The 24,143-nt window shown below is 36.0% G+C and overlaps 1 protein-coding gene across 1 annotated transcript in view; it reads right to left on the reverse strand.

Annotated features, from left to right (window-relative positions):
* LOC124722543 (microtubule-associated protein 1B-like) overlaps positions 1 to 24,143 on the reverse strand; it is a 633,686-nt gene that overhangs the window by 75,547 nt on the left and 533,996 nt on the right. Inside the window, exon 13 of the mRNA XM_047247685.1 lies at positions 21,129 to 21,311. Within this exon, the coding sequence (XP_047103641.1) occupies positions 21,129 to 21,311 (183 nt within the window). The remainder of the gene's footprint in view (positions 1 to 21,128; positions 21,312 to 24,143) is intronic.

Raw genomic sequence — 24,143 nt, forward strand, 5'->3', positions numbered from 1 at the left:
CATTGAGGCCACTCTGTGGTCTTCGTGTGGACCCCAGGCCATGTTGGGATACCTGGCAATGAGAATGTAGACCGCCTGGCGGAAGAGGCCACTAGTAAATCATCTCTGGAGATTGGCCTCCCGGAGACTGATTTGCGGGCAGTCTTACACCGTGAAGTTCTTTCGGTTTGGGATGCTGAATGGCGCAATCTGCCCATGCCCAACAAACTCCGTCCAATCAAGGCGACGACGACTGTGTGGTGGTCGTCCATGCGGGTCTCCCACAAGGAGTCTGTTGTCCTCTGCCGGCTGCGCATTGGGCACACTCGGCTTACGCATGGCCCCTTATTGCGCCGTGAGGACGCACCTCTATGTCGCTGCGGCTCCGTTTTATCTGTGGTCCATATTTTATTGGAGTGTCCGCCTTTAGCTGTGCTCAGGCAGTCATTCACACTCCCTGACATGCTCCCTGCCCTTTTAACAGAGGACTCTGCTATGGCTGACTTAGTTTTACGTTTTATTCGGGCAGGAGGTTTTTATCATTTAATCTAAGTGTTTCTGTTTTATCTTATTGTTTTGTGTTGATTCTGGCCTTGGCCTCCGGTTTTAAACTGATTTTTTAATGTGTTTTAAGTGGTTGGCTTTTTCTTTTTTATTTCTATGGTCGGCCAACCACCGTCACACTCTGTGTGATTTTAGTTCGTTTTGTATTGTCTTTGTCTCAGTTTCTCTTGTTCTGTGTCGTCTGTGCTCTATTCTGTTAATCGTTTTTATTCTCTGTTGGTGTTTTTAGTACTTGGAAAAAGGGACCAATGACTGTAGCAGTCTGGTCCCTTTAATCCCACAAACCAACCAACCAACCTCAACCTACAGTAACCCACTGTCCCCACACCCTCCACCCAACAGTTTCTGGCCCCTTGTCCTGTCACCTCCCCCTTTTTCATATTCCCTCATTCTCTTTGTGTGCCGCCCTCCACCAACATACCTTCCCATCCTTTCCTTTCCCTGCACCTCTCCTTTTCCGCTATTCTCCTGTTCTGGTCCCCATTTTTTCCAACACAGCCCACCTCCTGATGCTGCATCTGGCAGTATCTAGTCCCAGCATGTCCTGCCAGACAGCACTCTTCTCTCCCCCCATCCATACCCTGCTATACCACACCCATCCCCACTCCCACTCCAGATTGCTATTCACATCACATTCACATTCTGGTTGGTGCTGCTGGTGGTAGTAGTCACGTGTACGTGAAGTGTGCTTGCATGTGAATGTGAGTATGTGTTTTCTTTGCTGAAGAAGGCTTTGGCGAAAAGCTATTGTGTGAAACAGTCTAGCAGTATTTTCGTTTTGCTTGTCTGCAAATCAACAGATCTTCTTTACAGTGAGTAGCAATCTCTCTTTTTCCTAATACTGTTGATATTCCAACCTGGTGTTTCCACAGTTTGGCATTGTATGTTGTGATTAATACTCATACTCGTAAAATGGGCATGAGAAAGAATGCTAGTAAACAATGCAGATGCCTTGTCATTGCTTGGTGGAAGTCGTTTATTACAGCCAGCTTCATATTTTCCTATTAAAGATTCATTATATACTGTAAAATATAAACACAAAAAAGATTAAGGAAGGCCCAGTTAGTATTATATTGCTGTAAATTAAAGTATTGTATCACATACAATAAAGATGAACAAAATGGTTCAAATGGCTCTGAGCACTATGGGACTTAACATCTGTGGTCATCAGTCCCCTAGAACTTAGAACTACTTAAACCTAACTAACCTAAGGACATCACACACATCCATGCCCGAGGCAGGATTCGAACCTGCGACCGTAGCAGTCCCGCAGTTCCGGACTGAGTGCCTAGAACCGCTAGACCACCGCGGCCGGCAAAGATGAAAATTATTTCTTTACTGTAAATATATTTACACCACCAGATAGTAAGTGTACTGTCAAGCAGTTATTTATTTTGTTTCTTAATAACTCCACAATAAAATAACTAGTTTCTTATAATGCAATAGTTTTATTTTATTAATTATAAGCATGCCTGTATTGTGACATCTGGACATATATTTAACAAACCGAATAGTTGTTAAAGGATTAAACACTTATACTGTCTGTTAGCATGTCCTTGTTTATTCAGATTAATGACTTTGCCATAGGACAGAGTACTGCAATGTCTTAGTGGTAATTTACATCAAATTTAAAGCAACAATTTTAGGAGAATTCTGACAGTTGGTCCAGGGTGTATATATCTCTATGTTGTAGATAACAATGACACATAACTTGTTTCTTAAAATTCTTAAAATTTACAGTATATGTACATACTCTGTTGTATAAGAAAACAGTAGTTCTCTAGGAAGTTTATGGCTTGTGTAGCATAATGCTAAACTATTCAGCTGGAAAATTTCTCAAAATATATATTTAACAATACTGTGCACCAGTACATATATTTAATAACTAAAGCAAATTACTGGCAACCAATTTAGCAGCCATTCTGCTGTATTTACAGTTGAGTGTGTATATATTTCAATATGAGGAGTAACATGTATGAGAAATACATAGGGAAACTGATCTAAGCAAGGATGTTATAAATACAAGCAATGCAATACTGCATTCTGCAAAGCAGCTGTAAGTCACAATCATGCCAAATGCAAAAAGAAAGAAGGAAATACCGAGAAGGAAGTCTATTCTTTTCATCTCTAGTGCATTTAAATTCTAATCAATCATCATTATACCAGGCAAAATTTTTCTATAACATTAAAAGACCCTAATTAAGAATCAATATTTAGTAACAGCACTGTTGTGTAATGCTGAAAATAAAACATTGTCTGAATATAAAAACTACACAAACATTCATGTTTACCTGAAAGATATTCTGTTAGTGACATGTGTCAAATAAAGTAAATTATACAAAATACATAACATTTTCTCTGTTCCCATCTCCCACTGACATTTCTGACATTTATCCACAATCATACCTAAACATACACAGCAAAACCACACACACATGTACGTTCGGCAAAGGAAGTGATAGTCATTATGGGGGTGTGTTGCATATTTGATTCCAGTACTTCAATTACACTTAAAAATTGACATCTGTAAAAGCTACATTTTGTGATATCACAGTGAACAGCTTTTATAAAAGGAAAATTTTGTGTACATTCTTATCATGGAAAGTGAAAGCCAACTTAAGCAAGAAGTCTGAAGTGTAATAGCTCATCATTTCATAAGCTGTAGCTGACACAAGTCAAAATACAAAGCTGTTAGGATACTTGTTTGTTACTGTCACCTTTATCTCCACAATCTATTTTTGAAAATTATCATAGCTATGCAAGTTTGTTCCCAAACTTGTAACACTGATTCAGATTTTTATGGGTTTTTCATGCGGTATTACCACAGAGAAATCTGAGGTTTCTTCTATTCACAAATATTAGTGAACATGTTTTCAGATCAGAAGTAACACCGGTTGCACCCCAAACAGTAACACTGCAATAGTCATTCTCATCTATGAATTTGAAACTGCACCAAAAAGATTATTGAATTTTTAGTTTTTGTTCATGACACTGGAGGTTTTATTTTTCATGTCATATAAAAAACAAATGTACTGAACAATTATTGAAGCTTCTTAGTTGTGTGAATGGAATACAGAATGTGTAAATATATTATACAAAATTTTAGTTAAGAAACTGTAACTCTTTACAAAACTGATAATAAATGAAAGTAGAAGAAGATAATGGGAAGTGCTGCCCAGCAGCCTGATGATGAGCCAGTCATAACAACTACAATAATCGTTTTGGCTTGATGTACGATACTTTTAACTTCAATGTTGTTAACAATTGTTTATTAATTTTTCATGTATGAATTTGGTTTCTGTGCCAACACAGTCTATAGGAAAATTTTATACTATATTTTTTAAAGTGTTTATTAATGATTCTGTCAATCGTTGGAGAACTTATATTGGGTGAATAGTTTCAAATTTTACAGGTTCATTCTCAAGCCTGTCCTACTGATGCTGCACTGACAGTGCCTGATGTTAATAATAAACATCAATGTAGTAGTAGTAGTAGTGGTAGTAGTAGTAGTAGCTTTATTCATCCGTAGATATCTTTTTACAAGGATATAGGACATGTCAAAGTATTTACAAGTTTAGATCAATTTAAAAAAAACTAATTCATATACACATATATTTACAGAATTCTAGTTAGACACAATCATTAGATTTACCTCCTGGTATACAATACTTTTCTTACAAATAACTTATTAAATAATGTAATGCCACACTGTACACTCATATTCACTATCAGCCACTGCACACACTATACACACATTGTGATGTTGAGCTCAGAAAGAGGAAGAGGTGTTAGTATTGTGCTATGCATAGCTTGGGGGTAAGTATTTCTAGAAAGGAAAGAAGAAGGGAAAAAAACATAAAGCGAAGGTGTTATGAGGAATGTTGGATGTCTTATAATCATTATTATTATTATTACTTATTTGTACAACATTTTTTTATCAAATCCCTGCTCTGTTTTACCTAAGTAATCCTTCAATGTATAAAATGTATTGTATAACAGGTACTTTTTAGCTGCCTTTTTAAATAAATGTATTTTTGCAATTTCTTTAATGCCAACATACTCTTTGTAAAATGTTTGCAGAATGAATGCCACAATCCACATGTGCCTCTTAGCAAGTCAAAATGATTGATTATGACTTGCTAAGAGGCATTTGTGGACTGTGACAACTGTGACATTCATTATGCAAACATTTTGTAAAGCATGTGTTGCCATTTTGATGTTTATTATTAAGATCATGCACTGTCAATGCAGCCTCAGAAGGCTAGGCTTGAAAGTGACCCTGTAAGGTTTGAAACTAATCACCTAATATAAGTACTGCAGCTGTTGACAGACTCATTAATAAACACTTTAAGAAATTTAATAAACATGCTGGTTCCCTGTCAACAAAATTCTTAACAAAAATACTATATTGTTTTCGAAATTCTTGTTATTGACCCAAACACTTATAACATAAAACCAAATTTCATCATTCACATTATACAACAATAATTAACAGCACATGACATTACCAGTAGTTGATTTACTAAATATCCACAATGAGACACTAAACACACTTTAAAATATGTTACTCATTTCTAAGCATATAAATTGCAAATTTTCAACACACTGGAAATATTAAAATGGATTAGTATTCTAGCTATAAGAAAACCCACTGCTGTAATTAAATGTGGCATGTTTAACATGGGACATGCTATTTGGTCAACTGAGAGATTACATAAGGAACACCAGAAACAGATCTCACTGAAGCAACCAAGCAAATCAGCTGTTACTGAGCATACTGAGTATTTATCATTAAATAAATGGCAACTCCAGTATCATGGTGCGCTCTAAGTTTCTGGAAAAACATAATTAAGCAGTGTATGAAGTTCTGATGTTCTCAGATTCAGTGGGGCCTAATATCAAGTGCTGAATTTATGAAGATCTCACTGGTCACTGGATCAATGATAAGAAGACAGTGTTGATGGAATTAATATTATAAAAGAGCTGTTATTAGTGATAGGAAAAATAAATGTTTATAAAAATGATGGGTCCAGCCATGTTGAGAATTGATTTAAACTGAATTTATCAGCACATGGCTGACAATGTCACAATTTGGCTGGAGTCCAGACAACTAGCAAATCACAGTTAATCATTTTGATGGAGAAGATATTGCTATACAATACAGAAAAAGGCTTGATATGACCAAAGCTGTCTTTTGTTATCAAAATTTATTCCCAGTAGAATAATTCCCAGTTTCCTGCATAAATAAAAAATAATTGATCATAAATGCAAAAGATAGGAGCGTTCCCCATAACCAGAAAAATTAAGAAAAGCATTAGTTTCAAGCTAAACAGAAATATGATAAAACTGGTCATGCTGAGTTGACTATGGCAAAACAGGGTGGAAGGGGATAGGGACCTGTTGGGACGAGGTGTAAGCATAAAGAGAATTTATCACTATATTAGAGCACAAAAAATTAAGAACAAAGTAAACCAAACCCTGGGTGACTCAAGTGATGAAGCACAGCAGTAAAGTAATAAAGTTTTAAAAAATCTCCTTTGTATTGAGTTCAAAGGACAAAGAGGCTTTCTTTATAGTTAAGGAACATCAGAAGAGATTTTAATGCAACAGTCATTGATATAGGGAAGGAGAGAGTTCAAGTTATATTTGAAGCTTTGGTTTATGTAAAATTCAAATTTATTTGAAACTTTTAGGCACTCATATTTACTGGATGACCTGAAAAATAGCTACCCATTTCTGTGCACATGTGGAGGAAGGTCATTAGTATCTGAATAACATTCACATTTACAGTAAGAGATTTGATTTTCATTTCCAGCATGTACATTGTTTTGAAAGCCATAGTACTGCAATGTTGAACTATTTCTGTTGACAAAGACTGACTTCTGAACTCAATGACTAATTATGTTATCCATATTTTTTGATTTGAATAAACCAAAAGTTAAAGCAGATAATATCTTTCAAATCCAGTGTATGTGCAATCATGAAAATAACAAGCTTGCATTCTATCTATTGTTTCAACTGTCAACAACTCATCCTTGAAAAATGTAAAGACTGATTTTCCATAGTAAAAAGGGAAGGAATGTAGCTTGTTTATGTGATTGATATAATACATAAAACATAATTAAATCAACAAGTGGTAGAGGAGACCTCATGAACTAAAGGATGCACAGATAAACAGAAAAAATATCCTTACAAAGGGCATAATTTGTGGAACTACTAGCAGCTCCACAAAAGTTCACAAAGCATATAGGTTTGATGTTAAGCAGAAATTTATCAAGTTGTGCTGTCCAATACCGAGTCAAGAGTTCTGCTCTGGACATGTATCATTATTATGTTGAAAAATTAACAAAACTTTTAAAATAGCATAGCATCATTAAAAAACGAAACACCCTCTGCTTGCTGTGGTCAATTTTCCATTGTTACTATATCCATAAGAAATATAGTGTGCAAAGGAAGCTGTCTGAAAAAACTGAAATGCAGTGTGATTACCAGATTTTGGCAGTGACTGAAATGAAAGAAATGAGAACTGAATTAATAATTTTAGCAACAAGAAACTTTTAATTACTGTAAAAAATAAGTACCAGTGCAAAATTTTAAACTATATCTCGCTTTTTGAGAGTCAGTGTGTTGTCAACTAAACCATTCATAAATGCATTTTGGGATGACATGCCATCTCCCAAACTGAAGGTTCCATTTCTAATGGCATTGGTGACAATGCAGAAATACACTCTAACCATCTTTCTCTTTCCTTCAAATGTATGAAGGAGAGCTAATAAGAAACTGAAGCTCTGAGTTGACCACAATAGTAAGCAGGTGGCTAAATTGGGAGAGTGTCTCCAACAAAAGGCAAGCATCTGTGTTAGAGTCTAAATCCAGCACATACCTTTTCCTTTTTGCAAATGTTCAATGCAATATATGGCCCCACTAAAGAGTACCATTCCATCTCAATCACATTATTATGCAGTAGGAAGAGCTAACCAGACTCTTACTAGAAGGTATCATTAAGCAATTCAGAGAGTAGGCGAAGAATTTGTTATTGAATAAGGGGCAGTCAAATGAAAATGAGAAAGATGGAAAAAGTAAGTAAATTGTTTATTATTTCAGAAGTAATCTCCACAATTGTTAATACATCTATGTCACTGTGAGACAATATGGTCAATGCCTTCGTGGAAAAAGTTTTGCAGTTGCCCGCAGAACCATGATTGTACCCGGGCATGCACTGCCCAGGGCTCCAAAAATATGGAAATAAGATGCGGAGTGATTGAGACTGTATAGAGGATGTTAAAGGCTTCCCAGCAAAACATCTGCAGCATAGTCAAAACAACCTCGGCAACATGTGAGCCTATCCACATGCTGCAGAGGTTGTTTCATGTATGTTGAAGTACTTTTGCTGGGAAGCCATTACACATCCTTCATATAGTTCTGATCTCTTCCCATGTGATTTCCATCAGTTTTGGAGCACTGAAGTCAGACATTGGTGGCCACTGATTTGCTTCACATGAAGAGGTGTATGCCTGGGAACAATAATCGCTCCGTAGGCAACCACAAACATTTCCCGTGAAGGCACTGCCCGCCTTTTCTCACTCAGGGATAAATGTATTGACAATTACATAATACATGGCTTACTTACTTTTTCTCATCTGTCTTGTTTTAATTTGACTGTCCATTATAGATTACCCCAGATCTGTGAAAATTATTAGAAAGGATGACAAAACTGGGTACAGATGACAACACATTATAGGATAGGAGAAGAGGATTTCTGCAGTAATGATTACATTTGATGCTGTCAATAGCATGAGAATACCATTCTTTCTAATATTCACTCAAATTTTTAACTCACAAGGAGACTACATAGCAATCGGACTCTTGTAATTTTTTTTTTTTTTTTTTTAATGTGATGTTCAGAACTCAAATATCAATCAACCAAAGCACTTCCATTGCACTCTCTAAAATTCTTGAGAAAACTGAATTTGAAGTTTTCCAACAATTTTTAATTTCTTACAGTAAGGTCCATTTTTCACAACTGGCAATAAGGCTGTGTAGTAGGATGCTCCCCTGCCACACACAAGTCCTGGAATCAATTCCTGGCTGATGTAAATTTTTGAACAGAGGCCCATGTTCTACTAGCATTTCCATAAAGTGTAAAATACATAAAGAGGGCAAAAAGTCAGTAGACTGGTATCATCTGGCTCATGTCTCATTTCAGTCATGACTTTTTTTTCATTCTTTTTTGTTCAATTCAAATACCTGCATCATTTAAATTAAAATTCATCAGATGTATGCTAATTAACACATATCTAATTGTCATTTTTATGAAAAATTCACCTCTCCTTGTTTCTAATTACATAGCACACACAAAAATCCAATTTCATTGCAAATATAAATACTTGATTACCAATCTTTTGTAAAGGATTGTTAATAAAGATTGTTTAAATTAAAGAAACACATCAGAATTTTTTTCATCTTTATATATTTTATGCTTCATGCAAATACTCATGTAACATGCACTTTCATTTAAAATCTTACCACAACTGAGAAGTGAGCCCAACCCAGTCACTTGGTAGACAAGCGTACTACTACAGAGCCACTCACACCATCAGAAACACAGCATTACTTCAGGGTATTACAGATGTGCAGAAAACTTCTATGTTTATTCTCTTGAGAATTACTGTGTGTTGCATTGAATTGCTTTGGGAAATCAATGTTTGAGTTCTGAACTTCACATAATGAAAATATTTTAAAAATACTACGAGTAAACATGAAATGTTTATTCCACTCAGGAACAATTTAAACAACAAAATGTTTCTTGCCACAACTTTTATCTTAATAATACAGTGATTTTCATAGTCTGCAGCTGTATTGTTACATAAACCAAACATTGTACACCATAAACCAATACACCCTATTACAATCACATATGCAATAATTATTATGAACATCTATAGAGGCAACTGATACATCACTTTTTGTTTAATTTTTTGCTATCATTTTCCTAAATTTCAAAGTCAAACTTTTGCTCTGCAGGTAATGGCCCACCAAAATAAAAATCTGTCATTAATTAAAACTGCAACGTCTGTTCAAAAATCCAGAACTTTGTCCACAATTTTTCTTGCGCTTACCTTTTACTTATTGTGTATGGTCTCCTTCAAAATACTCTTCTCCAAAATTGATACATCACTCCCAACATTATTTCCACTTCCAGAAGCAGTCTTGGTATGCCTCTTGCTGGATCGTGTAACGTGCTGTCTGCGAATGTTTTTATCTCATCTATCATTGCAAATCTTCACCCAGTCAATGGGTTTTTCAACTTTGGAAATAAAAAATGTATGCAGTGGCCAGGTCTGCAGAGTACAGGGGATGTGGCAGCACAGTGATTTCATTTTTTATTCAATAGTCATGCACCAACAGGGATGAATGTGCAGGTGCGTTATCCTGATGCAAGAGCCATGAATTGTCTCACCACATCTCAGGGCATTTCCTTCTCACATTTTCTTGTAGGTGTTGCAACATGTCCTGACAGTATCATTGATTAACATTTTGTCCCTGCGGCATGAATTCATGATGAACTAATACATCAAAGTAAAAGAAAACTATCAGCATAGCTTTGACATTTGACCTGACCTGATGAGCTTCTTTTGGTCTTGCAAAACCTTTCCCAACCCATTGTGAAGATTAAACCTTGGTTCCAACATCATAACCATAGACCTACATCTCATCAGCAGTTACAGTTCTCTTAAGGACTATCTCATTCTCATTTGTGTGATCCAAAAGCTTTTCATCGATTGTGAGGTGCAGGTCTTTCTGGTCTTGACACGTGAGCCATGGTATGATCTTGGCGGCAGCGTGATGCATTCCAAGATGCTGTGTCAGGATTTCATGACGTGATCCAACTGAAATGTTAAATTCTTCTGCAATCTCTCAGATGGCCAACCTTTGATTGGCATGCACAATTTTGTTGATGTTCCTGACATGAGCATCATCAGTAAATGTCGAAGGGCATCCTGAATGAGGATAATCTTTAACTTTCATCTGGCCATTTTTAAATCATGTGAACCATTGTGAGTATGGCTTAAGGACTCATCATTGTAGGCTTCCTGCATGATTTGGTATGTCTCTGTAAAGGGTTTCTAGAGTTTCACGGAAAATTTAATGAAGACACATTGCCCTTCTAACTCCTCCACCTCAAAATTCACAGTGTCCTATTCAATACAGCACTGAACAATACTAACAGATGTACAACAATGAAACTTCCAACAGTTACACATTAAACACGTGTGTGCAGGGATGCCAACCATACTTTGCTCCATCACAGCACTGGTGTGATATTATAAAGGTCCAAAATTTTTTGAACAGACCATGTATATAGCAAATCAGTGTTTGTGCTGAGACCTGTACCATTTCATGAGCAACGCTGTACCATTTAAGCCACCAGAGTATGTGTCATTAATTGACTTAAAGCGAGAATCTGCTAATATTTCTCTCATGTGTTTGCATGGCAGCACTCCCACATATTTTTCTAGATTAACACCCAAAGGTGAAAGGATATGGCAAAGAGTAGGTTAGCCACAACCTACAGGATGGTCCCAGACTGTAACTATTAGTGTGAAGCAAAGTGTACACTAAAAATAATTCTCCTACGACACTGTAATTGTGTGCTTGGAGAAAACTTGAGTTAAATTTTGTCTCTTGTGGAAAATGATATATAATACGAGTATATTTCACGACCTGACACAAAGCTTCAATATTTATCTCCCAGGAGTACCCTTTTCAGCAAATGATCTAAGAAGAGTGATAGTTTTAGTTTGAAGAAATGGAGGAAGGAAGATTTGGGTTTAACATCCCATTGACAGTTTCATTATGAAACAGCCCCATAGGTTGTGACAAAGTGAGTCTTTCTCTTTAAATGACAGTTGTAGTGCCATATTGACCAGAAATCTTTCTGTTGTGCAGATTATTTTGGGTCAGTTAGGTCTGTGACTTTAGATCAGGTCGGCTTATTACAGGGAGAGACAGTCACTGTCATTTGTCACAATCAGAAGCCAAAGAAGAATGAAAAAAAATTCTGTACCCCTCAATTGCCATAATTTACACAATTTGAATATACACCTATAGTTATACTAGGAAGACTTGAGCTTTTCAGAAATTATTATAGAACAGGCTAAATAATCAATAAGGGCTGTCAATAAAAAATGTTATATAGTCCTGCAAGATATGTAGGAGAAATTCTGTTGAATATGGAGAAATGAAAAAGGTATACCAGCTCACTGAAGCTTTGACTTAACCTATGAGGTACTGCAAATAGCTTAACTGATAGAACACTACCTGCAGAAAGCAAATATCTAGATTAAATTCATTATCCACCACAGTTGTAATCTGATAGAAAGGAACATATGCAGTATTCTCTAATGATTCTTGCACACTCAGGCAGAGACAAGAATCACAAGCTACTTTTTAAACCAAGAAATATCAGTAGCTTGTTTGAAGAAAGATGGTGCCAAGTTAAAAGCTTGGCATTATTACTAGTTTACCCAAAGTTTTTCTGATTAAGTTTTAAATTACAAACAGTCTATTTTGAAAAAGGTCTTCAAGAAGGACAACCATCTCCCTCAAAGTACACTATTGACTGTACTTATAAGTGCTGCAAAAACAAAGTACTGCTTGAAATACATAAGGTCTGCTTTTATATTCACTGCTATTTTCCAAAATAGTATGCCATAATAGAATTAGCTGATCACTATAATCAGTTACCTATGATTTGAATTTCAGTAGGAACTTGATTTATTATATAACCCTGTAATATACAGCCTTTTTGGCATAATCTAGGTTAAAAATTGGAGTCCTGAAACCTTCACTTATAAAATAATGTTTAAAACTTATTCCTTTAAATTTCAAATAAAATGAGTAGTATAAAAAATTAAATCCTGAGTAAACATGGAGGAAAGTTAGAGGAATGGGCTGTACTCATCTGTAGAGATTTTTCTCTTTAGTAATGGGTACAAATTTCACGGAAAGAAAGACAAAGCAGTGAATGAAATATTATGTGCCTGATGGAATCTGATGTGGATTTGTGAATGAAAGCATTTAGATGTGCAAGTAACTTTAACCATGACTATCCATACTTATATTTACCTTTAAGTCTCATGTTATTATTATTATTATTATTATTATTATTATTATATCATCAATTAAAGCTGTCATCAATCTGAAGATTGTTTTGAACACCACAGTGCTTTACTAGGCATGTTCCTGCTAAGGGTGGTATTCCAGATCATGCATACATGATCATTGATGGTATGCCTTTGCTTTCATCTGAACTTTGAGCTGAATTACCCAGCCTCATTAAAAGGACACCTACAGCTTAATGTGAATTCTGAACCACAGTATCACTTGGCATTTTTCACATAAACAAACATTTTCAGAGATGAAAGAAGTGGTAAGTGACAGATAAAAATCCTAGGATTGACCAGGGATCAAACCCTTGATCTTTGGATCTATAATCTGCACCATCAAGCCATGTTTTATTATTATTACTTTACTGTGGATTACATCGTCACACTATGGCTACCTTCAACTACTTGCCTCAATCCAGTGGCAGTGGATGAACAATTTATTGCAGACAGGTTCTAATGTCCTGGTACTTTTCCATAAAATATTGTGTACAAAATCTGACACAAAAAGAAGGAGAGAAATGCAGGAAATTTGTGTGATTACCAAATACACTCATCAGCAACTGAATATGAGGTAGCTGTTGTATTGGAGAGAGTCACCACAGTGAATAAAATAGTTTGACATCAGACCTAATGACAGCATAGGATGAGAAAGACATGCTGTCTCAGCATATTTAGTTGGACACACATTGTGGGTGCCTGATGCAGGGGAACTCTCCATGGTTACACAGTCACTGGGCTTGTCACATGCTACCTTGTTATGGTTGCAATGAGAGTACCTCAACTCCACCACCAGAGTCAACTGCAGTGGGGAACAGTGCGTTAATGACAAGGGTGCTGCCAACTGTATTGGACTGTAATGGTGCAGCGAATCTTTCATAAATTCAGGACTGGATGACAACAAACAACAAGCTGTGACCAGCTACACTATCCAGAACCATCTCTTCATTGTAGGGTACAATGTCACTGGCTCACACATATATTTCTGCTCACTGAACATCAAAGAGAATATATATTAGCATAGGGGTAGAGACACAGCTATTAGCTATTCAGATATGGTATAAGATCATGTTGACTGATGAGCTGTGGCAAACATTGGTATACACTGATGGATACTTATGATTATGTTAAAAAACATTAAGATTGCCAAGGGCCTCCTTTCAGGCCCGTTTTGAAGGTATTCTCACGTGAAGGTTGTTTATAAGTGATGAAAAGGGATCCCTGGTCACTAGTGAATAATAATGAACTCTATTATCTAATTCTGTGCATCTGTTCATTCGCCTACAGTATACTGCACATGACTTATATCATCAGTAAGCCAACACTTCTTCTGAACATTCTTGAAGCTTGTAAGAATGGTATAAGGAACCATACTTCATTAACATGGTATGACTGTGTTTCCTCCACATTACCAGACCTCAGTTCTGCTTAAATCTGGCAGTTGAATGAGATAAATGTGCCCTGGACACAGACCATTCTCCATGAGTTGTGGGTGGAGGTTGAACTGCCACGGATTAGGATGACTCCTCAATGCTTTCAGTATTTTGTGGAGTCATTCTTGCAAAAGGGTGTTACATGATATTAAGTAGCTGCCTCTAATTCAGTTGCTCAACACTAAGTGTTCAGTTAAAGGTGCCTAAACTCAAAGTAAGACTTAGTTGAGTCCATACAAATCCAAAATTATTCCTTCAAAACAGTTTTGCATTCCATTTTCCATGAGGATTCACAGGTTTGACATATTCATCATAGTGCAGAGTCCAAGAACACATTTGTAGTAAACTTGCTGTCCACAGCCACTTATTTTTGTTTTTGTATTTCCTGAAGTTGTATATTCCATGCATAGATAAGTATGGACACTATATGTGAACCATCAGTGCACATGTGGTTCCAAATAATGTGTTATGGGTAGTCCATATTGTTCTACATTTGCCACCTGTGAAACAATACTATGCTGTGCAGCTCAGCTCAGCATATTTGTGATTCTGTTTTGAAATGGACATAATACAGCGTGACAATTATTGAACCATATGAAATGAAATCATCATAACTTCTGAACGGTTTGCGTCAGGATGTTCAAGCTGCACAGCTGACCACAGGGTGTGATGGAAATTAGGATGCAGATGCGCACTCATCTTCTTGTTGTTGGTCATTTGCACATGGAAATGTCCCAGTACAGCACATTTGGGGGACTGAGAATCTGCATTTCACAATCAAGAAGTCTCTTCACCCTCAATGGGTGACTGTGTGGTGTACAATATCCAATCACAGAATAATCAATGCAACATTTCTTGATGGCACGGTGACTACCAAATGGTATGTGAAAGTTTTGGAAGATGATTTCATCCCCATTACTGAAAGTGACCCTGATTTCAACAAGGTGTGGTTCATGCAAGTTGCAGCTCAACCACAATGAAGCAGAAGAGTGTTTGATGTCGTTGAGGAGCACTTTGGGAACCATATTCTGACTCTGGGGTGAACAGAGGCCAACAGTATAGGCCTCAATTGGCCACCATATTCTCCAGATCTGAACACAGGCGACTGCTTTTTGTGGGGCTATATTAAAGAAAAGGTGTACAGCAATAACCCCAAATCCATTTCTCAGCTGAAAACAGCCATTCAGGAGGTCATTGATAGCACCAAATGTTCCAACACTTCAGTGGGTCATGAAGAATTTTTTTATTCATCTGCGTCACATGATTGCCAATGAAGAAAGGCATATTGAACATGTCATAACCTAAATACAAATAGCTGTAGTGACATTTACATGTTGAATAAAGTATCTGCATGCCATAGTTTGTAACTAATTCTTTTTTTTTCATATAGTTCAATAATTGTCACCCTGTATCTTAAGCCCACCACCACCAATGGCCGGGATGGTGCTCCATACTGACTATCATTCTACAATATGAACACTGGTGTACAAAGTTAAAGCAACAAAGTGCTATTTCCCCATCCTGTATCTAATTCACAATACAATCATACAAACTGTCAATCAGATGTCTGTACGATCATGTTCTGCACTGAAGATGGCATTTCTGTCAATGGACAACCACACCAATAATGATGTAAAAGCATCTATGAAAGGAGGTAGTGTTTGTGAGGTAGCCCCACATCCACAGTCACTGTGTACACAGTCACAGATGGTGTAGTTAGGCACAGAGAAGATGCCTACTAGACTCTCTGCCATGGGAGCCCATAGAAGGAAAGTAAGCAGGACAGTCACAAACTGATTTGGCCCGATGGCTTAATGTGAATCGTTCAGGTGTTTCTTGGATGTGGTGACAGTTTGTACAGACAGAAACTCTATCCCAAAGACCAAGGCAGGGCCAACCATTTGTGATTTCAGATGAGAGGACCATTATTTGACTGTAAAGGGATGACACTACTGCCTTAGTACTGCACAGCAACTGGCACGTGAGCTCGCAGTATCCACTGAACATGTTATATCAAGGCAAACAGTGTGCAGAAGACTTCGGCAGAGCAGCCTTCATTATTGGAGACTTGCTGCATGTCTACCTCTGACGCATCTTTGCAGAAGGAACATCGAGAGTGGAGTCATCAACATGCCACCTGGATGGTCCAACAGTTGGCCAATGTTGTTTTTACAGAGGAGTCCTGATTTAATCTGGAGAGCGATTCTCAATGGATTCACATCAGGAGGGAATATGGAACATGATTTTGGGACCCAAATATTGTGGAAAGAGACAGATATTGAGGAGGATGCCTAATGGTGTAGGCAGGGATTATGTTTACCACTCGTACTCCACTTCATGAAACTGTATGGGTGCATTGGCAAGGTTTAACTTCTGTCAGGTATTGTGACATGATCTTGGGACCTCATTTGTGGTTGTTGAGAGTTTCTGTGGGCCCAGACTTCATACTGATGGATGATAATGCTCAACCTCATAGCGCACAGGTGGTTGATGTTTTCTTGGAAACAGAAGATATTACATGCATAGCGTGGTCTGCTCACTCTCCTGGTTTGAATCCCATAGAGCATGTCTGGGATGCACTGGGGAGATGGCTTGCATTATGCTGGTATCCAGCAACCACTCGCCAAGATTGCGAGCAGCTCTGCAGGGAGAATGGGAGTTATTGCCTCAACATGAGACTGATGACATCATTCACAGTATGCCCCATTGTTGTCAGGCCTGTATTGCTGCCAGAGGTGGTCCCACCCCATACTAAGCATACTAACCAGTTGTTGTAATGTGTGTGCAAATCTATTAAGTCTGAAAAATGAAGAACATTTTTGTCTACCTTTATGCATGTTGCTGTTGTTTATGTTCTGTATTATTTACATTGTTTCTACTTTACTATCACCTGTTTATACTGTTTTGAGACAAAATAAAAGCAACATTGCAAAATTACCTTTTGTTGCTTTAATTTTGGACACCAGTGTTAGTTAACTTAAGTCAGAACAGTAACCCTCATATTAAAAATAAATAACTAAATAATTTATAGGGTTTTTATCTATTTCACCTGAGCAATTGGGCTAGTACACATCTGTACTACAAGAATAGTTTACAGGCACCAATTGTAACTGAACACTGATTATAACATGTGAATGTAATATCTGTTTCAAAAATGTAGTTTTAGGTGATAGTGTGGCATCACACTCTCAGCTTTGATAAATTACTGGCTCTTGAAGTCTTGTAAAATTAAGGAATTTTCTACACTGATACAACACATGTTTTCACTCAACTAATGACAGGATACATATATTGGAAAGCCTGTGTGTGAACATAACAATCTTTTGCCAGCACTTCTGATGAAAAAACTGCTCTCTGCTGCAATATCTCAAGAGAAAAAACTAATAATAAGGGCAAAACTAAATAAGAATAATCATGACTATTGTGGAGTTACATAGAAATTATCCATAAAACTCATGGATAAATACAATTCAAGATGGATGCACAGTAGAACATTTACACACTCATTATAGCTTCACTGTTTAGCTTATGTACAGTCCTGTTTCCTGTAATAGTAGTTAAAACAAATATATCTCTAAAGGATTGTGCAGTCAGACACATTTTCCAAGATAGTCTGCTATAGTAGGATTAGCTAATGACTGTAATCAGTTACCTTCATGCTACCTTAATTACTAAATGGTGGGACAGGAGTAAACAAGGGCCTCAGTGAAACAATCATCCTATAATTAACTCAGAACACATTTAGAAGTCAACAGAAATTGTAAATCAGGATTCCTGAAAGAAGATCTCAGTTGGGTTATTCATGAATGCAGGTATCTTTTTTCACACAATATTCCATACTGGTGGGAAAGAAGCATGGAGGAGCAAGGGATAAAGTAAATGAAAAGTGGCACTCTGATTAAATGAAAAAGTGAACAACATTTAAAAATCTGAGAATAAAGAAATAAAAATGTGTTACAGACAGAATTGAGAACAACTATTTCAGAAATGAAAAACAATACATGAGGAATGGAAAGGCACAAAGAATCAGTGCAGATAGAAGCAAAAATTGTTGAAATAGAAGAAAAAGGCCCTGAAAATAAAACCTTCATCAAACAAATGCCAGGAAAAGCGCAACAGCTAGTATGAAAAATAGAAGAGATAAAAGCAGTTCAAAATGATGGAGAGAAAAGGAACTGTAGAAAAAATATTTCGCATCACTGAGTCCATGAGGTGACATAAGAGAGAAAATATTGATTTTAGACAGAAATAAAAACAAAAGTTGGGGAGGTGTGTTAAATTTAGAAGCTTATAATGAAAAACAGTAGAAAGAGAGTAAATGACTGCAGCAGATACACATGCTGATAACAGAATACACAAAAATGAAAATTCAGAAAGGGGCACAAACTGATATTCATTGGCCAAGTGAGTGAGAAAATCATCTCAGTAACAGTATGTCTGTATGTAATTGAAGTTACATTTGTCTTCTTGATATAGTCTTGTCTCTATAATTCTACACATGAGAGAATAATTTCTGGACAAGAGCAGAAGATTTAAAACAGGCCAGCAAACAGAATTATGGTTCCTTGACAGGGTCACTATGAACAGCCAACTCTTCTTCACACCTATGTGGCAAGGATTTGAAAGCTCAAAGATGAGTTTCTGAGCTACATTGTTCAACTCCTTCTGTCCCAAGATGATCTGCTGTGACCAAGATTCTGATAAATTCTATCCATAAGAACAGACACCACTCTCATACATACATTTTTAACATTTCAGTGTGGATGCACAAATATCATCTGAATTCCTGCAGGAATCAGTAGTTGGTTGAATATGTCTGACAGAACAGAAACCAGTCAAATATATATATTTCTGTAAGAGATTTTTCTCTTAGGTTCTTTACAATTATGTTAACAAATTAAGTGTTGTAATGAGTGCTCACTATTGCATTGAAATGATAAAGAAAGAATGAGGAGTTCAATGTTCTCCATTCCAATAAAAATACTGCAACTGATCCAGTATCAGGAATGTTACTGTAGTATGTATACTATAGTATATCCTAACAGCAACATATATGTGGTTAAGAAGTTACTGGAACAGAAAAGAAAGAAAGAAAGCTGTTCGCATTTTAAAACTGTTCTTTTGACATTACTTAGAATTTGAAAAACCCGTTTGCTTGTACACAGACATTCTCAAAGCAAACTGAAGTTTGTGTCACTGAAATATTACGCATGGTAACTGGGGTTGGAATGAAATGTGTGTGGTTTCATTATTTAGAGATAGTGCTTTGATGGTTTGGGTTAGTTATTTTCAACTAGATGAACTGATTGTTCTGTTGCTGCAACAGCTCCCATCTGTGTGGTCTGTCTGTTTACACTTTCTGCAAGCTGAAGTTTCCACAGTTTGTTATCACAAAATGTGTATTATAGTAACATAAAATATAATGATTATATAGAATTACATGTGCTAGACATTCTATGATGAAATGTGTGACAGACAAAAACTAATTTAACAGTCTGAATGAAATATTCTCCAGAAACTAATTTGGCATTTTACCTCCACTTCTTAGCATATAAAAAAACATATTACTTACAACCATTTGTCAAACAAAATGATACCATAAATGGAAACATAATGGGTAAATTTTGCCATCTCATGTACTGCAATTTTTTCATCACAGACTGGAAAATTATTTCCACAAATAAGACTAGTGGAACCCATATCATATAAAGACTAATGGGGTTAGTATCATAACCCCAACTAACATGTAATCATTTTCTAACAAACTTGTTAGCTGGCTCTCTTTTAAACAATAACAGCTGATACATGAGCATTATGTAGAGGGAACATGAAGAAAGTGAATCCCCATATGTTTGCAATTGTTTGATTTCAGTGATGTGTTAAGGATCTTAGTGAAATATGATGACGCAAATAAGAGGTACCATTCCAATACACAGTTATTACAAATACAAATAAATAAGGTGAACAAAATAATAACTCTCTCTCCTATTTATGAAACTACAGTACTTTTCTGTGTCGGTGATAGAAACCTATGTGTTTTTATACTATTGTACCTGATTAGCATTCAGAAAAGAATAAACCTGCTCTAATTCATTATAATCATCAGTTTTTACATTAAATTCAATGCTCACTAGAGACCAAGAGTATTTAACATATCATCGAAATATAGTTACAGGAGTAACAAATCACTAAGTTCAATAGGGAACTCTTTGATAGCTTCTCTGTTGTAACATGATGTGATTATGTAAACAACTCGGTGACGTACAAGTATGTAAACATTTGTTAATTAATAATGAATAATATGATGTGCAATTTTAGGGGAAACTATAGAGGCAAGCCTGAAGGATACTACCAAAGACACAATGTATATAGATAGATGTCTCAAAAAGCATAGAACATGATACGAGTTTCTCAATGAACCAAGAGATACTGAGTGGGGATTCCAAGATACTTCAACTACCTACTTCTATTTTCAAATTCAATAGTAATAATTACAATCCAATTTTACGAAACTATTACTCAAATTTGTATCCAACCTATTAATTCACATGCTTAAAAATGATTTACAGATGAATGATGACAGTTTCAACAGCTAAATTCAATACTGTCATACACTTACAGACAAAATCATCAGACCTCTGAAAGAAACAAAACCATAAAATAATCTTATGTAAAAATTTCAGTTGAGTATAAATGTATAATTCTCTTCTATTAGCTTATAAATGTATTCAGTACTAAAAATTATGATCATATAGCTACCTAGAAAAAAATATGCTTTCAGATATCAAATGATTAAGTCTCAGAGTGTATATTGCATGACTGTATGAATATACCCTGTACCAAAAACATGTTTTAAAGGGTTTGCATACATCACTTCCAATACCATCTGTAGTTTAATAACAGGCTTCATCTACAGCACTGCTAAGCAGACATCAACATCCATCCATCTTTACAACACCCGGCCCAACTATATCAGTTTACTTACTGGATTCTTTTGTGTCAGCAACTTTGGTCCTGTCGCCTCTGACTTTAGCTCCTTGCACCCCACTCACCACCGATTTTGTCGGCATTTGTTTGGCTTTAACGGTGTGATGGGATTTGCCTTCTTCGGGTTTTAAGGGAGCAGAGCTACTTTTAGGACGGGAAGGACCTGTTGTGGTTAAGGAGGCTAGAAAAAGGTGAGAAGCAGTTGTAAAAAATATTAGCCTTCACAATCTAAAATCTGGCTCCAGCTACTTGAAAAATGTGAATTAATGTGTTTGAACACTAGCACATACAACATACATGACCAGACATACAAATTGCAACTATTAAACTAAGTTTCTAAACTCTTTTTCATTAAACAATTGACATTAATTTTGAAAGGAAATTGGCATTAGCAGAGAAACTTACAGTAATAAGCAACTTGTGTATCAGAGCACAAATAAGCTCTTAACCTAAACATAAAAAAAATAAATGTCATATCCAGGTGAGGTAACATATGTGATAGAAACATACAAACATCAATGAACAACCATTAGGTTGTCCACCGTTTCATTGTCCAGCTAGAACAGTGATAATGTGTCAGACTAAATCTGACTGAACAACTAATTAAGTGAATAACTAAATATAAAGAAATATTTCATGTGCCCAGTGAAGAGATCACTAAAACAATTCTCATCTCCAAATGATGACAGAAATGGGCAGCATCACATCACAAAAGGAACTATACTTCTAAAATAGGTGAATTATAAGGAAACATTCCAATTTAAAAGAAAATGGTGCTACCTACTGCACAACAATTATTAGGATCATAATACTCATCTGGCAAAAGATCATTCCCACTCTAAGTCTATAACTGAACATAACATACTGAATTATGGTTACGAGGGATATACCAGAACACATCTGTGCCACTACACAGCCAACAGGAAACACATACTGTTCTATACCTAAATGTGACAGGCATTAATTTTTTGAGACAAACACATGATAAGATTAATAACTACAGCAAATTCTATTTCAACCATTGTGACCAGTCTGAGCAATTTACCATCTTTCCTGCTTTTAAATTAGTGGTTAATATTATTTTCATGTAGCTGCACTACATATATATCAAAAGGCCTTTTATGGTAATGCTGTGTTTAAACTAGCAATAATATTCCATTGTAATTTATGAAATGTTATTTTTTTAGTTTTAATGAGAACTGGTGGGTTATTAATGTGCCTGATTTTAGAACAACAGTTGTTGTGTATTATGGGAAATAAAAAGTTGTAACTTCAAGAAAATTTTCATTTGATAAGAGTTGAATTTTCTGATTAGCAGTTCTGCATTTTGAGGCTTATGAGAAAATTTATGATTTTTTTTTTTAAATCTGGGCAGGTAAGAGAAATTATTGGTAATAACTTAAATGAAGCACAAACAAACTGGAGAAAAAACTCTGACTTACTAACAATATAAAAGGTAAACAAGAGTATGCATGTGACTTCAAATCAAACACTTTACAGAATTTCTGGGCTGAGAGGGTATTCCAAAATTAGCAGTTTCAAACCACCATGTAGGAAAAATCAAGTTCAGTTTAAAAAAAGCTACAATATCAAGTTACTCATGCTGTATTAGTTTCCAATGGAAAACTACAGTAATCCATTTAGCAATATCTGAAATATAGAAGGAATATTATGAGGTATTACTACATACATCACAGATAATACACTCTGATCTACATATTCAATTCAAGCTCATTACCTGCATAGTCCAAATAGCTCTTCTATTTTAAATATCAGTTTTTGACCTTAGTGCTTCAGTCATTTGCAGCATGACTGTTGCAAAATACTGGATATGACAGCAGAGCACTCACAAATACACATGGAGATAATGGTCAGACACAGAAGAGGAACATTTACCATTGTATATGGGCTATAAGAGCCACATTCTTTATAGCAAATAAATTTATTAATCATATTAAATTTAGATAAACACACAAAATAATTTTTCATAAAACTAAAACTTTTTTCATACGTGAAACAAATTATTTCACTGATGATTATTTACACGCACACATAAATGTTCGTTGCAAATCATCCCTAAAACATACTATTTAGCTGTTTATATAAATGAGATGTGTACAATCTGTACATATTTTGTACTTATATGATTTTTGATTGAAATATACCAAAACTCCATTTTCCTACAGAGTGTGTTAGCAGACACAAAATCAGATAGTAAGACACATATGTGTTAGGTTTTTAGAGTGAGACATGCCTTCAGCTGTTAAAACAAAGGAAAGAACTGGGCAAAATACACTAACCACACAAAATGTTGCAAGATGGGGAGGAAATTGATTCCCTTCTTGTTACATTCTGTCGAGCCTTTTTGATCAGGGGACTTTCCTAATTTGTTCATGATTAGTCTCATTTTCTCCAGCAGTTTTTCCCCAGATTAAGGAAATAAATGGTCTGAAATCTAGTGGCTTCTTATATGTCCTTGTGTCCCTTATATCTGCTGGGTAGTTATAATTAAACTTATGGTGTTCCCAGTGCTATTGCAGGGCACTGACATATCATAGGTATGTTCGTTAATCAGTGCACTCATGGAGTGTGCTGAAAACATAATAGTCTGGCTTCCTGCCACCAGGTGCAACAAAAGGCATGATACACAGTCAGAATGTGAGGTAGGTGCAGGAAAATGATAGGAATGATCAAGCACATGATAACAGTGGACCTGGCATGTTAATTAGGATACAGGCACAAATTAGAACATGTGTTCAATATGATCTCCTTACTCAGCAACATACCGCATCCATAACATGGCATGTTTGACAGTTGCTCACAGCTTATCCAGGGTAATCAGAGCAATGTATCATTGTATGCTATCATTAAGATCAGGAAGAGTCTGGATACACTCCTGATGGACATGATACTTCAGATATCCCCACAATCAGAAGTCACAAGAATTTATGTCAGGGAGATATGGAAGACCACACACCTTGAAATTGCTTAGAGATGATGCAGTCATTAAAGA

This window comes from Schistocerca piceifrons, chromosome X, assembly GCF_021461385.2.
Source record: "Schistocerca piceifrons isolate TAMUIC-IGC-003096 chromosome X, iqSchPice1.1, whole genome shotgun sequence".
NCBI lineage: Eukaryota > Metazoa > Arthropoda > Insecta > Orthoptera > Acrididae > Schistocerca > Schistocerca piceifrons.